This window comes from Anolis sagrei, chromosome 2 (assembly GCF_037176765.1).
Source record: "Anolis sagrei isolate rAnoSag1 chromosome 2, rAnoSag1.mat, whole genome shotgun sequence".
Taxonomy (NCBI): domain Eukaryota; kingdom Metazoa; phylum Chordata; class Lepidosauria; order Squamata; family Dactyloidae; genus Anolis; species Anolis sagrei.
The window spans coordinates 206890582-206907665 of NC_090022.1; the positions used below are offsets into that span (position 1 = coordinate 206890582).

The 17084-nt window shown below is 40.6% G+C and overlaps 1 protein-coding gene across 3 annotated transcripts in view; it reads right to left on the reverse strand.

Annotated features, from left to right (window-relative positions):
* SUSD1 (sushi domain containing 1) overlaps positions 1-17084 on the reverse strand; it is a 43808-nt gene that overhangs the window by 16487 nt on the left and 10237 nt on the right. For all 3 annotated transcript variants that reach the window (XM_067464357.1, XM_067464359.1, XM_067464358.1), the window contains exons 8-12: positions 14054-14145; positions 11918-12101; positions 10252-10349; positions 9061-9247; positions 1652-1745 (exon numbers count right to left, since the gene is read on the reverse strand). In XM_067464357.1, coding sequence (XP_067320458.1) covers positions 1652-1745; positions 9061-9247; positions 10252-10349; positions 11918-12101; positions 14054-14145 — 655 coding nt within the window. The remainder of the gene's footprint in view (positions 1-1651; positions 1746-9060; positions 9248-10251; positions 10350-11917; positions 12102-14053; positions 14146-17084) is intronic.

The following is a 17084-nucleotide window of genomic DNA, read 5'->3' on the forward strand; positions in this document are numbered from 1 at the left end:
AGGAAGGAAGAACTCCAGGAAACCATTAAAGTAAATATTAAACTAGAACACTAACTTTTTAAAGGCTTCTAGCCCATTAGACTTTTATATTATGCAACCGTAGGTGGTGGAAACCATAACGATAGCTGATTGATAGCAATTTGGTTGCCATCAGAATTGTGGGATTTTTCATACAATGAGGGAGTATTCAAGATGTATCTCCCAGAGAGGGTTCTAGTCCGCTAACGGACCTACATTACTGCAATTATCTAGCAGTGAAATCTAAATACCTCACCAAATTAAAAATCCTAATATTCCATATTATGAGGGTATGTCACGTAAAGTGGTATAAGACTCCATAACTATGGGTGCATCTACACTGTGGAATTATTGTAGTTTGGCCCACTTTAACTGCTATGGCTCAATTCTATGTTACCATGGGGGGGGGGGGGGGAGAGTTTTACAAGGTCTTAGGGCCCTTCCCCACAGCCCTATATCCCAGAATATCAAGGCAGAAAATCCAACAATATCTGCTTTGAACTGGGTTATCTGAATCCACACTGCCACACTATAACATTGTAGCGCTATCTTGCATTTTAATAGTCATCCTACAGAAACCTCGGTTTGTGGTTTGATGAGTCAATAAGGAGATATCTGGGTGGAAATGTTAAATCCTCCTCAATCCCAGGAATCTACAGAATAGCAATGGAACAAAAGTGTTATAATTCTGTAGCATGAAAGAATTCACCTAGTAGTCTACGGGCCCTTCCACACAGCCATATAACCCAGAATTATCAAGGCAGAAAATCCCACAATATCTGTTTTGAATTGGGTTATCTGAGTCCACATTGCCATATATTCCAGTTCAAAGCAGGTAGTGTGGGTTTTGTTTCTGGATTATAAATGTCATTTCCTAATTGGTTCTATCATAAAAAGAGTTTATTAAACTGCAAAAACTGTTTTTGCAGGACACTATGTAGCACATTTTGCTATAGCTTTCCAATGAATATCTCATAGAATCTCAACTAATTCAACATAGTTTGTGGAAGCCACAAAAATGAAGTTTCTGGAGTATAACAACTACTTTCAAAGCAAATACCACACAACTAAACAGGAAATAACACTTTCAAACCAGGAACAGGTTTTATTTCAAATTTTGTCACATAGTGTTATTATTTCAGGCTGATCTTTACCTTTTGAAGGGAAAGGATTTTGGGGGACCATGTGGCCAAGGCCATTTGTGAATTAGATGACTCTCTGCCTAATCCAAAAGCAATACAATGCAACACAGCAGACCAAATATCCCATGATATCGCTGACCCACCCTAATGAAGTCATGAGAATGTTTGCTTATTATGGTAAATGAAGAAGAGTGCTATGGAAGGCAGCTATGAAGCTGAGCAGTGTAACTTCTCTTTGGGTAAACTCAGGAAGGATGCAAGGGCATGAACTTCCCTTTGTATCTTTGTATTTTGAGAAATCACTCAACCATAGGCGTCCATAAGGCACAAACAATGCAATATGCAATAGGAAGTAAATTCAAATATGTAAACAATAACACCTCTTGATTGACAAGGACATTGGAAACAGCCTAAATAAACACGAAATATATCAAGAGTGATTCCTAAATATTCTTGAGTGCACAAAACACAGCGTAGCACATTAAATCTACCTTATGGGTCCATTTCTTTCTTCTGCTTTCCTCAGATGTAACAGCGGCGGAGAACCTTGGACTGATATGAATTCTATTTCTGGCGATTGTGGGTCTAAAAAGCAAGCCACACATTGTTGTCATTACTATACTGTTTGTTTATTCGTTTTTAAAGGAATATTTATTCTCCCTCAAACAGAAAGTAAAGTAATTTACAAAGGGAACAAATCAAATCTACAAAAAGAACTGTAAGTAAAAGAAGAAAAATCCAAAAACTACAACACTATAAAGATATCCAAATAAGCGGGGTCTTCAAAACGTTTCCGCATTTTTATATTTTCATTGGAAACAGTGAGGGTGGGAAGAAATGAAATGAAATGAAACTTTATTTATAGACCGCCCTATCTCACTAAAGGGATACAGGGTGACTCACAACAAAATACACAATGGCAAACATTCAATGGTGACAGTAAGACGTAAACAAATCAATACAAAAATCAAGAATAATTTAAAAAATTATAAATGGACATAAATAAATAAGACATAAAATAATATACATCCTTCAAATATCATTTAAAATCTCTAAAATTAGGCTAAATTTATTGGGGGAGAGATGGTAAACAGCCATTTAACTGGGTGGATGTTAGAGGAGTTACTGGTCGTGTCTCATATTCTGTCTGATAAGTGAGTTGAGCTTGCAGTTTAGTATAAGAGTGGTCACGGTGCTTGCTCAAAAAGCCAGGTTTTAACTTTTTTTGCAAAATGTTAAGAGGGAGGGGGCCGATCTAATGTCCCTGGGAAGGGTGTTCCACAGCCAAGGGGCCACCACTGAGAAGGCCCTCTCTTTTGCCCATTTCTAGGGTCCACGGACACTACAAGGCCTCCTAAGAAATTGAAAAACTAGCATGCTGATGAAAATGATGCCTTACTGCCACTTGGCCACCCTGCAAGCCTTAAAATGGGTTCACTGGCGAGCTGGGGAACCATTTAATCTTTCCCCACCCTAACATCTCCCCTCCCCCTCTCCTAACCCCCCCCCCCCCCATGCAACTCTTCACACCTCAAGTTGCCTTACCCTGGTCCCATGCCAACTTTTGCTTCCTTCCAAGTAGAATGGTTTGCAAATTTATCTTTTTAGAAAATGCCAGGTTAAAACTAGAAGTCACAGAACACACTGAATAAATGATACTTTCCCATGGTAATTTAAAAAGCCATGGGGACATGTATCTTTGAGGATGATCACAACATGTGGCAAATGGCCACAAGAGCCAGGAAGCCCTCAAAGAAATGTGACAAGTCATCAAAGGACCTAGGGTATGACTTCTGCAGATCACAAGGAGGATATCCTCCCACCATACCCCTATGACTCCTGACTTATCCCTTGTTTTTTATTTTAATATTGTGACCTAAATAAAAATGTTCTAGAAAATAATTTGTGTAACAGCTGATGCAATTATTAAATCCTTTGGCAGTAGAAACAATGGGCTTGATCAAGGAAAAAAAATATACGTAATGGGACTAGCAGAAGCAGAACTTCTTGCCTTTCTGTCCTCTGATCTGATCTCCTTTGTGCAAGAAAAAGGCCCCAGCCAGGGTCACCTGCATTGATCAGAGGGACATTCCCCATAAAGATCATCCGGGCATTTCTGTCTTCACCCAGCCCTTCAACAGTGCTCTTCAGGACCCTACTCTAGGCAAACAGGTCTCTACACTAGAGGATAATTTATTATTTATTTATTTATTTATTATTTATTTATTTATTTACAGTTCTTATATTCCGCCCTTCTCACCCCGCAGGGGACTCAGGGCGGATTACAGTAAACACATATATGGCAAACATTCAATGCCAGTTTGACAAACAACGTTTAACAGACAAAGGCTATTTAACTTTTTTTTTTCTGGCCGCCAGGGGAGCTGCTGCTTTTCATCGTCCATCAACGACACCGATGAAGTTCTTCCACATTCCACATTCCCCGGAGTCTTCTTTCTTTATGGCCTCATAAATTAGTTAAATTTAGCCTCCCACACAAGGTGGTCCCTTATTTTCCTACTTGACATATGCAACTGTCTTTCGGGTTGCAAAGGTCGACAACGGGCTACACAATGGCTGGACACCCACTCCAGCCCGGGGTGGCTTCGAACTCATGACCTTTTGGTGAGAGTGATCTTAATGCAGCTGACACTCAGCCAGCTGCGCCACAATCCCGGTGTAAATGGAAATAAATCAGACATTAGGAATAGAAATACACAAAACCGGATAAATGGAAATAAATCAGACATTAGGAATAGAAATACACAAAACCATTTCCAGAACAATCTCAAAACTACAAGATTAAGAAGAGAAACAGCTGAACCAAAGTACATCCTAAAACTCCAAACTATTAGTGGTAGGTTGAACAGAGACAATGGCTTCCTGGCACACTAGACAGATTATAACACTCATTAATACCCCAGTCCCATGAGGTATTCTTGGCCAGTTTATCACATCTCCTTACTGGTTAACAGCCAGTCTCTCACTACATTTCAGAACTTCTTTCACTACTCACGTAGTCATCTATTGACCCCAGCAACATCTTTCCTCCAGTCTTTGTCCCTCAAGAATCACCTTTAAAACCTATCAACAGGTTTTCACATTTCTATGGCTACTCATACAGCCTGATTATAATTCAGTTCCTAGGCACCAGTTCACTCCATGCGTATGAGGAAGTAGACTATGTCTATGACAGCTTATCTTCAAATTCCCTTTTTTAGGGTAGCATCAAAGATGCTACCAAGTCCCTTTGCATACTGAAATTATAGACCAGTGGTTCCCAACCTTTTTTGACCAGGGACCACTTTGACCAGGGACCACTTTCCAACATTAGTACCAAAAGGGTTATGAATCAGTTTTTGGTCAACTTTAGATTCAGGTTATTTGGGGTGCAGATTCAGAAAACTGCATTGGATAGACCACATCAGCTCTAGGTTCTGATACAGAACATATGCCATCCACTAGTCGCCATCTGCTCACCCACAGAAACCATGGTTCCCAACCTGTGGTCCATGGACCATCAGTGGTCTGCAAGAACTAAAATATGGTCTGCAGCTTCACCGTTACTACACTGTTGCAATGAGAGTGACTGGTCTCGTGAAAATATGGTTTATAGACTAACATCACTATGTCTCGGATTTTATTGTACTGAGACTAAGATGGAGAAATGGTTCTCTGAACATAGGGCTTGCCATATGCAATTTGTAACACATACCCGGATGAAATGTATTAATTCTTTTCTTGCTTGGAATCAGTGTTTTCAAAGCATGGATCCAACTAACACTTCCTATCAGTCTATCCACAAAGAGTCATTTCGGGAACACTTTAACCACCATGGCTGAATCCTACAGAACCCTAGGATTAATGGTTTGGAGAGGGGTTTGGGGACTTCTCCGCCAGAGTGTTCCTCTAATGCCTCATCAGACTACAAACCAAGGGTTTCATATGATGTTGACACATCAATGACCACTACAACTGCACAGTATGAAAGGGCCCCTGATCTCTGAGATTTGTTCCATTCTAAAACTATCTATATTTCCTCTCTGCAAACAAAGATCTTCTCTTTCTTAACCTCATCAACTGTCAAAAGCGCAAATTAAGCAACCCCAGGCTGTTTGAAGTTGTAAGCATGCAACGGGAGGCCTACCCAATGTAGATGGAAAGACGCTGAAGTGGTAAAGAAGGGTGAAACCCTCTTTCTCAGTTCCTGTGGCTAGTCCATGCAAAACCGCCTCTACACAATGCTGTGTCCATCTTATTGATGAAACTGGATGCCAAGGCTTTCTTGGAGGAATTTGGAGAAAATGTAACCTTCATTTTACCAAGAGGAAACTCTAAAAATCAAATCGAGTGACAACTTAAATTTGTAACTAACCTACCAATAGGCATTTTTGTTTGTTTACTGTCAAGTCAATTTCAATTTAAATCCCTTAGAAGAGACAGCAACCTCTGAACTTGTTCTTGTTACTCTCTTGTCCAAAAGAGGAAAAATGGCTTAGATAGAGAGTGATTGGGATATTTTGCCTTCCTTTGCTGCTTGTTTTTGTTTCCTCTGGCAGCCTATCTCAAAAGCATCATGAGAAAATTAAAATTGCCTGGAACAGTCAAGGTTAATTAAATAAGGCCCTCATGGTGTAGTGGTCTGAGCACTGATAAAGGTAAAGGTTTCTCCTCGATATTAAGTGTAGTTGAGTCTGACTCTGGGGGTTGGTGCTCATTTCCATTTCTAAGTCGAAGAGCCGTCGTTGTTTGTAGACACCTCCAGGGACATATGGCCAGCATGACTGCATAGATTGTTGTTACTTTCCCGCTGAAGAGGTACCTCTACGTGATGTAACTTTGTCACTTCCCCCCACAGTTCTTATGAGAAGGGTGCTAAAGAGAGCAAAAGGCTGGAAAACAAAAGTACACCCATTTCCCTTAGACACATGGTGTTTAAACTCAGGATAAAGGATGGCTATGATTCATTTGCAGCATTGTAATAAAAGGTAAGGTTTCCCCTTGACATTAAGTCTAGTCGTGTCCGACTCTGGGGTTGGTGCTCATCTCCATTTCTAAGCTGATGAGCCGGCGTTGTCCATAGACGGCTCCTAGGTTATGTGACAAAACTGCATGAAGTGCCATTACCTTCCCACTGAAGCAGTACCTATTGATCTACTCAAATTTGCATGTTTTCGAACTGCTAGTTTGGCAGAAGCTGGGCCTAACAGCGGGAGCTCACCCTGCTCCCCAGATTCAAACCATCAACCTTTTGGTTGGCAGGTTCAGCAGCTCAGCGGTTTAACCCACTGCGCAACCAGGGGGCCCTCCTACGAACAGTAGACCTCCAAAATTTCAATACATTGACAGGTCTTAGAAACTCAGGGCTATGGTTTTCCTGTTGCCTTCCACTTTACCAAACATTATTTCTTTTCCAGTGAGTCATGTCATCTCATGGTAGGGCATAATCTAGGTAGGATTGATGTTGGATTTTGAAGTATAATTTTGCTCTTATTTCAAGTCACAAAGCAGTACGTTACATTCTAAAAATAACAGCGTATGCTCTCATCTGAACTAAGAAGATGGAGACACCACCAGGTATTTAAACACCGAAGTGGAGACAGGCAGCCTTAAGGAGGCTGCCTGTTCATGAGATGCCAAAGGAACTGAACAGCCTGGGCAGCCTGTATTCTCGTCCTTCAGTACACTTTCATTTTTTGCTGTCTTCCGGGGACTGTAAACATTGGGCCCAGAAAATAGTCGGGTGTGGAAAACAGAGAGAAACATCAAGCATCTGGCAGGATACAATATGCAACTGACGAGTAGCACTTTGGCATTGATGAGTCACAGATCATTCAGGCTTGGACAGATGAATAATTTAGCAGAATACTATAGTAGCGGGTCAGAAGGTGACAGACAAGAACAATAGCAGCCTCTTCAGTGAGCTATTTTAAAATGCAAGAGTTATCTGCTATATCTGGCAAAGAGAAAACAGCATGATCCATCTGACGGACGGACGGTGCCGTGGAAGCTGAGAAGTGTAACCACGGTTAAGTTCAGCCACAGATAGGAACTGAGAGCCTTGCAGCAGCTAAATCCCTAAATCCAACTGAATGCCTGCAGTAATTGCTGCCAAGTTGGGAAGTCACTTATGTCCATCTCACTGATGCAAGGAATCTACTTCAGTTGGGGCCAGCCAATGGAATGCAGCCAAAGTTATTAAAGGGGCCATAAAAATCACTCTGGCGTTACTTCAGAAGGAAAAAGGAAACAACTCGGAAGATGCTGAACCACATTTATCTGCTGAAGATAAACAGCTTCATCTAGTGGGGGTAAAATAGAAGAGTTTTGGAAAGACTGCCTTCTATGTTGGAAAGTGCTGTGAAAGCAAACAAGTTTTCTTTGGTTCACAGTGCCAGAGAAATAAACCCAAGTTACTCAACCACAAACTGTGTGGAACATTTTACAGGCATTAAAGAAGCTGAAACACAATTTTTAAACTTCCTTTTTTCTCAGCTCCTCCTCTCCTTGCTGCAGGATTAGATACTTCCTAAATTATAGTAAGACTTCAAAAATAGCATTATTATGAAAACTAACAAAATCTGGCCACCAATATTTTAAAAAACTCTAGGACAGGAAATAAAGAGCAACACTCAGAAAACAGGGGAATTCCAGACATGAAACAATTATGGCCAGCTAACACCTCCCATTGCCCCCAGTGGTGCAATGGGTTAAACCAGGGGTCCTCAAACTAAGGCCCGAGGGCCAGATAGGGCCCTCTAAGCTCATTTACCCGGCCCTCGCTCAGGGTCAACCTAAGTCTGAAATGACTTGAAAGAACAAAAACAACAGCAACAACACTCCTATCTCAGTAGCCAAAAGCAGGCACACACTTCCCACTGAAATACTAATAAGTTTGTATTTGCTCAAATTGTTCTTCATTTTAATTGTTGTATTGTTTTTAAGTGTTTTTTGCACTACAAATAAGATATGTGCATTGTGCATATGAATTCATTAATGCTTTTTTCAAATTATAATCCGGCCCTCCAACAGTTCAAGGGACTGTGACCTGGCCCTCTGTTTAAAAAGTTTGAGGACACCTTGGTTAAACCCTTGTGCTGGCAGGACTGGAAACCAACAGGATGGAGGTTCACATCCAGGAAGAGTATGTTGAGTTCCCTCTGTTAGCTCCAGCTCACCATGCAGGGACATGAGAGAAGCCTCCCACAAGGATGGTAAAACATCAAAACATCCAGGCGTCCCCTGGGCAACATCCTTGCAGACGGCCAATTCTCTCACACCAGAAGTGATTTGCAGTTTCTCAAGTCGCTCCTGACACGAAAAAAATCTGCATTAATTGAGGCATCAGTAGGTTAAATGTTTTTGAATATTTATCGTATTTGTATCTACAAGGCCATTTAATGCTAATCAAGGTGGCCAATTGCAACACTCACACTTGCCTCGAGCAGATAAGAGTTCTTTCTCTCATGATCTACTCAGATTTGCATGTTTTCAAACTGCTATGTTGGCAGAAGCTGGGGCTAACAGTGGGAGCTCACCCCGCTCCCCGGATTCAAACCGCCAACCTTTCGGTCAGCAAGTTCAGCAGCTCAGTGCTTTAACCCGCTGCACCATCAGGAGGCCCTCAGGTTAACATAGTTATATTTATATAATCTTACAATTACAACCAGCCTTTTGAAGGTAACCATAAGGCTGGTGTGGCTCTTGATGAAAATGAGTCTGACACCCCTGCTTTAGGGTATTAGATTCGTTTTAGTGTCAGAAACAACTTGAAGGCACATAAAAGGAAGAACTTCTCAATGATCTACAGAAAGAATGGAGAAAGCATTTAGATATTCTCAATCATCTCTGGCTCCAGCTCTGAAGTCTGACCTTATTAGAAGCGCAAAGCAAGGCCTACCAGTGATCTGGGTTGTCATGTAGACTAGGACTCTGTGATCCAAATTTGCTGTGGAGATGTTGACAGTGTAATTGCTCCCTGGAGGCAAACGAAGGCACACTTCTGGTGTCGGAGAATTTGTGGTGAAATTAAGAGTCATCTCATGACAGAATTGTTTCTGATACCAGCGCAGCCCTTGTATGTGAAACTGTTAAGGAAGTGTGCAAAAAAGGTATACATTAAAAACTTTAATTAATAACATAGTGCTGGGTGGGGGGGGGGGGGACGTTAATGCAAACTCCCAACTGAAGGGAGTGAAAAAAAATCATACATCCTGCTTGTTGTATTTACATAAGTATCCCCTAAGAATTCAATGACTGCATGTTGCTTAAGTCGCATTGACCGACCGTCTGTGCAGGATTCCATACTTCGAACTTGAACAACACAACTGACCAATGCCAAGGCTTCCTGCCAAAATGGAACTGTAGAGGAGAGTCTACTGAACAAGCCAGTACCTGTCACATACCAGTAATGCCATCTGTTGAGGAGTTACGAAGGTGGAAGCATTACTTTTCATTCAACCCTCGTATCATATCTAAGAAACTAGGAGCCCCTGGTTAAACTGCTGAGCTGTTGAGCTTGTTGACCAAAAGGTTGCAAGTTCGAATCTGGGGAGCGGCGTGAGCTCCTGCTGTTAGCCCCAGCTTCTGCCAACCTAGCAGTTCGAAAACATGCAAATGTGAGATCAATAGGTACCGCTCTGGTGGGAAGGTAACGGTGTTCCATGCAGTCATGCCGGCCACATGACCTTGGAGGTGTCTATGGACAATGCTGGCTCTTCGGCTTAGAAATGGAGATGAGCACCACTCCCCAAAGTCAGACACGACTGGACTTAACGTCAAGGGAAAACCTTTACCTTTACCTAAGAAACTAGAGTTGGTGCTGCAATTTTCTAAATCAGCACTTCAAATAACCCCAGAAACTAGCCTTATAAACAAGACACCAAGAAAAAATTGGGATGCATTTCCAAAGTCTGTAATATATATATATATATATATAGAGAGAGAGAGAGAGAGAGGGAGTAGTTGAGATAATGAGATAACATTAACATCTCTAGACACAATGCTTCCTTTGGGTTACTGTTAAAAAAGTCTGTCCTTGGGTTTTGGTTTCAATACTTCCCCCAGTTCTCAGAAACTGAACCTCACTTACTATATAGGTTTCCTCAGACTGCATTCTTCCTGATGCTTTGATCCATTTAACACATGTGTCATTAAATACAGAGATGTTGCTGAATACAACTTTCTTTTCTGAAACAAAAAATAAAGAGTAAAATAATTCAGCAAGGATGGCGGGAGAGGGACGAGATAATAGATTTAACTAGACCTTCTCCTTGGTCACCTCCATTTTCAAGTGTAAGTTAAAGTTTCGAAAGAGGACAAATTCCAGTTCATGTAAAGCAGTGTTTCTCAACCTTCCTAATGCCGTAACTCCTTAATACAATTCCTCATGTTGTGGTGACCCCCAATCACAAAATTATTTTCATTGCTACTCCATAACTGTAATTTTGCTACTGTTATGAATCGTAATGTAAATATCTGATATGCAGAACGCAGTTTCATTCACTGGACCAAATTTGGCACAAATACCCAATACACGCAAATTTGAATACTGGTGGGGATGGGAGGGGGTTGAGTTTGTCATTTGGGAGTTGTAGTTGCTGAGCTTATAGTTCACCTACAATGAAAGAGCATTCTGAACTCTACCAACGATTATATTCCATATTGCCACTACTGGACCCACTGAGTGCACGAAAGACCATTTTGCCATTTCCCCCCTTCTCTGAACCCAATTGGAAAGGCCTTTTTCTCAAAAGGAAGTTGCCTGGAATTCAACTTCCAGATCATTTGCTATTACAAAAATTGCTTATTCTTGAACGTTGAATGATTCAAATGACACCTGAAATGCTGCAAAGTATTATCCACTAAGTTGCTCAGAGGAGGAGTCATTTGGAGATTTAAAACATTGGAGGAATTACTGGGGCCAGAAAAAGGAGCAACACGTTCCCCACCTCTGCAAAAAAGACACAGTCTAAGTTGAGTCCAGGAGTCCCTTTCCTGTGTTTGCTTCAGATCAAGATTATATAAATGACTTACTGTATATACTCGAGAATAAGCTGAGTTTTTCAGGCCTTTTTTAGGCTGAAAAAGCTCCCCTTGGCTTATAGGTTATTTATTATTTTACTCTATTATTAATAATTATTATTAATAATAATTATTAATTATTATTATTACATTAATTATTATTATTACATTTATAGGTTAACTTTATTGTTTTTATTATTATTACATTTTTGGACAATCTTATCTTAAATTACAGTTTTATGTAAATATTAATAAACATTGAACCTACTGATTCTTCAATTAATGTAATTTTATTGGTATCAATTTTTATTTTGAAATTTACCAGTAGCTGCTGCATTGCCTACCCTCGGCTTATACTAAAGTCAATAAGTTTCCCCAGTTTTTTGTGGTAAAACTAGTTGCCTCGGCTTATATTCGGGTCGGCTTATACTCGAGTATAAACAGTACTGATTCATAAAATGTTTGTTTTCCAGGCATTGTGTACCATGTTTACATGCCTCTAGGTTTTGTGTGTAGGTGTTTTAATCAGCCTTTCTATGTGGTCGCTTTGAGTGTTTTACTGCAGTCTGTCTCAGAAGCCATAGTCAAATTAACGCATCTTATTTTTATTTTAATATGTAAGCAAAGACTGTTTCTGGCACATCAATCAACAACTGTAGGAGACTTATTTTGCTTTCCAGGTGTACAAATTTACAAATCAAATTATCAACATTTTCTAGACACATCAAACCTACCAACTACTGGTTGCATTATTCTGACTGTTAAATTCCATTTGGCGGATTTTGCATAGATTTTCACAGTGTAATTTGCATCCGGATGCAGCTCCAAACACACCTTTACAGTTTCATCAGTTGCAGGAGGGACAATCAACATATCTGTTGTTTTGTTTGACCCATTTCCCAGAGTCCTCATAGTAAGCTGCAGAGGAAATAGAAAGGAAGGCAGTTTTCAAAAGTAAGACTTAGGAGATATTTACAATTTAAATTGGTTTTATAATTTTGGAGATTATAGTTCTGGAAGCTGTAACTATGGGGTGCTTAATAGAGAACAGCCAACAACCTCACCCTGTGGATTTGCAGCAAATGTAGTGGATGAATAGATAATGTGACATTTCCCCAAAACAAGTTTGGAACCCATGTAGAATAGACGTCAGATGGGAAAAACTTTGGTTTCCATATGTTTTGGATTCTGAATCTCATAATTGATTGCTACTGATCATGTTAGAGCAGGTGGAAGTTATACATCCTATCTCAGATGTTTTGGACAATAATAATAATGATGATGATAATAATAATAATAATAATAATAATAATAATAATACACTTTATATTCCGCCCTTCTCCCCTAGGGGACTCAGAGCGGATTAGAGCATTTACATACATAGGCAAACATTCAATGACCTTACAATCATAATCAATGAGACAAACACGAACAAAGGCAGAGGCTTCTCCTTTCATTTCCGGCTTCTAGAGGCAGTTTTCATCTCTGACTCTGGGAAGGCGCTTTCTCCTTTTTCAAGCCAAAGATCCTGCAATATCACCTCCTGGTTGTGTGGAGCATCTCTTTGCTTTTTCCCGCTGAAGCAGTACCTATTTATCTACTCACCTTTGCATGTTTTCCAACTGGCAGGAGTTGGAGCTGACAGACAGGAGCTCACCCCGTCTCATGGATTCAAACTGCTGATCTTCAGGTCAACAATTCAGCAGCACAAGGGTTTAACCCATTGCGCCGCTGTGGCTCCTATGAATCTCATAATCACTTGCTACTGGTTAAGTTGGATGGGGCAGGTGGAAGCTCTTGGCTAATATCCATGTTCAACACTCCTAGCATAGATACACCCTCAGAATTCCTTGAGAGGGTAAAAAATACTTCTAAGATATTAGATCTGTATTAATGATAGGTTGCTTGGAGCTAGCTGCCCATAAAGGATCTTTGATCAATCATGACACAAGAGCTCACCCGAATGACATAAGCTGGCTGTATGAATTCCTACATTGCATCCTCTAGGACAGTGGTTCTCAACCTGTGGGTCCCCAGATGTTTTAGCCTTCAACACCCAGAAATCCTAACAGCTGGTAAACTGAGTGGGATTTCTGGGAGTTGTAGGCCAAAACACCTGGGGACCCACAGGTTGAGAACCACTGCTCTAGGAGAAATCTTTGCCATTCAAGATTTGACATTTCCTAGAAATTATGCTTCATATTTTAACAGATATTTGCATATTCCCTCGTGCATAGAGCCATCTGCTGGCCTTAAGCAGAAAGCCAAGGAGCTCTCAGCTATATAAATAAAAATGTAATGTTCGTTTGTGGGATTAACAGAACTCAAAAACCACTGGACGAATTGACACCAAAATTGGACACAAGACACATAACAACCCAATCTATGTCCTTCACTCAAAAAAAAAGATTTTGTCATTTGGGAGTTGTAGTTGCTGGGATTTATAGTTCACCTACAATCAAAGACCATTCTGAACTCAACCAATGATGGAATTGAATCAAATTTGGCACACAGGACTCCCATGACCAACAGAAAACACTAGAAGGGTTTGGTGGGCATTGATGTTGAGTTTGGGAGTTGTAGTTCACCTACATCCAGAGAACAATGTGGACACAAACAATGATGGAACTGGACCAAACTCTACACAAATACTCAATATGCCCAAATGTGAACACTAGTGGAGTTTGGGAAAAATAGAATCTTGACATTTGGGAGTTGCAGTTGCTGGGATTTATAGTTCACCTAGAATCACAGAGCATTCTGAACCCCACCAACAATAGAATTGGGCCAAACCTCCCACACAGAACCCCCATGACCACCAGGAGACGACTAGTTGTTCTAATATAGAAGACCTGAAATGCCTTACGCACTTGATAGGTTTCATTCACTCCCCCATTTCCATAATGCCTCTTCCATGACAAACAAGAGCCATTGATGTTAACATCAGCAAACGCCTGGACTTCTGCAAAAACAACAGAGAGAGACACAAATGTTTTCTGGATTCAGAATTATACAACTGCAGAAATGGAAAGGAAATGAAGTATAGGGCCGAGCTGGTTATGGGGCTACATAACCTTGCAGTATACCTCAGGGCTGTCAATGCTCCCAAACTGCTAGGCATATAGGGCAGGTTTTGCCATGTTCTTGGGCTCGTCTGGTTGCCCATTTTAGATTTGGGAAATATAATTTTAAAGATAGAAAATAACTAGAAATCACTTCCCTTTTTTAAAAAAACCCCTCTTGTGTTAGACCAGCTGGAAGTGAGAATCAAAACTATGGCCCCTAGATGGTGCTTGAGGGTATTTGGGGGGCATTTGTGGAAATGCAGGCATTCAAAAAATGTAAAAAAAACCAAAACAAGACAAACACTCCTGGTTCTGAGCATTTTAGATAAGAGATATGCAACCTGCATCTTAGTTTGCAGGCCAAAAATAAATAATGATGTAAAATCAATCTTTTTGCATAACAGACAGTATATTTTGTGCAAAACGTTCTGTTTTGTTCAAAATTAGAACAGTATAAGCCCCCCCCCCCCCCAAGAAGTTTTTAATGTATGAAAAATTACCGAGAAATCTGTTAAAACTCTTGTAATCTTACCCACTAGGTAGGGAATATCTGAAAATATTTAATTCTGCACTCAACAACAAAACAGCCAAATATGTGTATTGATACAGCAGGCCCTCCCCATTTGCGGGTATTACTTTTGCAATTTGATTAATATATTCTTTCTAGAAATCTCTACATTTTCCAGCATAACTCAATGGACAACTTCTGCCAGAAGTTAGCCACAGACTTGTACTGGAGGACTTAGAAATAACACTTCTCTAGGCATTTGTAGATCCTCCAGTGCAATTCAATGGTCAGAGTCCATGGAAGTTGACCTTATTGCTGTGCCAAGGTGTGCTCTCATGTCAGAAAAGGGTTTTTTATTTGTGTTTTATCCACTTTCAGAGGGGTCATAATTCCAGTGAATGTCAAGAGCTGACTCTACTATTATTACTAGTACTAAGGCTGCAGTTGTCATTAAGAAGTGTTGCCGAGTTGACCATATCATCAACAATCTCCAATAAATTTATTATATGTGTTGTTGAAGGCTTTCATGGCTGGAATCACTGGGTTTCTGTAAGTTTTTTGAGCTGTATGGCCATGTTCCAGAAGCATTCTCTCCTAACATTTCTCCCACATCTATGGCAGGCATCCTCAGAGGGTGTGAGGTCTGCTGGAAACTTGGCAAGTGTGGTTTATCTATCTGTGGAATGTCCAGGGTGGAAAAAGGAACTCTTGTCTGCTTGAAGCAAGTGTGAATGTTGCAAATGGCCACCTTGATTAACATTTAATGGCCTTGCAGCTTCACAGCCTGTCTGGTTGCTGCCTGGGGGAATCCTTTGTTGGATTAAAGCCCTGGCAGACTGTGCAAAAAGAATCTGCCCAACATATGGTTTCAGTCATCATGTATAGATTTGCCATGCACATGCTGTTTAAGAAGATGTCCACTGGATGCCACTGTTGTTCTTTGCAATGAAGATCTTAACATTACTGTAAACATGTCAACACAGAACACTAACAGGTTTCATATAGAATGAGCTTTGGTGGATGAAAGCCTTTATCTGGTCCTGAGTTAAGGAAGAGGATGGTTTGCTCAGACAAAACAGAAGACCTGGGATGTTAAATTGGGATAGAGTTAAATAGCTCTATGAAGAAATGAAGTCTGGATTATAAGGGGATGCAGAAAAAAGGGGAATAGGGAGTAACCGAGGACAGCACTTGAAAATGGGGAGCAATGGTGACAGGAACAAAATACAAAAATATAAAAGAAAAAGAACACAACAGAAAGGAAGACAGGATAAGGAAGGAACACAAGAGATAGTGGAATTAATTTAGAAAGGGAAATCACTATGTAGAAGACATGCTTAACATGAAATTTCAAGCAGACCAGATAAAATGACTTCTTAAATTAAATGATTTTTAAATCTTTTTTTTTAAAAAAACACACACACACACACACACAGGGAGGCCAGGGAAGAGAAGCAGGGAAACGAATTGAATCATTTCCGACTCACTGCTTCATAACAGAAATGGGGGGGGGGGGGGGGAGGAGGTTTGGAAGTGCAAAGGGACTTCTGGTTGCCTTAAAAACTTTGAAATCGCTTCAAAAAGTGAATCTTTCTGAATTTATTCTGAATTACGAAGATTCCGACTGAACCCCAACCATACCTAGTTACTATCTCAATCATCCATGTATATCTTTTTGGATTTTGAAGTGTTTCAGATCCCAGGGTGAAGGTTCACTCAGAAGAGTCTGCATCAACTGAGTAACTGGCATTAAAAGGGAAATGGTTGGGGGGGGGGGGGGGAGATCCAGCAGAGACTCTGCCCTTAGTCAAAACTCAAACTGGATCCTTTTTGCGTGAAAACCTAGAGCCCAAGTGGAAAGGTGGTATAACCATCCAGTTTGATGGGCAGACACAGTCAAGCTCTTTTCTTAGGCACAAAGCTTGGTTGCAAACAAGGACTCCATGGAAGCAGCATGACTTGAGAGATTGCATGGAATCCAAAACCTGTATCTTAAAAAATCCCCCAACATGTACATGTTGCTACAAGCAAAACTATTTCTCACTCTGAACTTCCTGCATACATTCTTGTGATCTCTGACCTGAGTTACTCATTCATGACCCAAACTATTTATACCGCATTTCTCTGATTGAAGGATTCAGAAATGCCGACACTCAGCCTTGGCTAATTGACAGCATACATTCTTTACACCTCCCTCCACTTGCCACTTCAGATGTCCTGGTAACAATCTGGCATTCCTATAATGCAGTGCGTATTTGCCTTCATCTACCTCCGGCAGGCTGAGTGCCTAATGTTTGCACAAACAGAACTGAAGCCAACACAGGACCA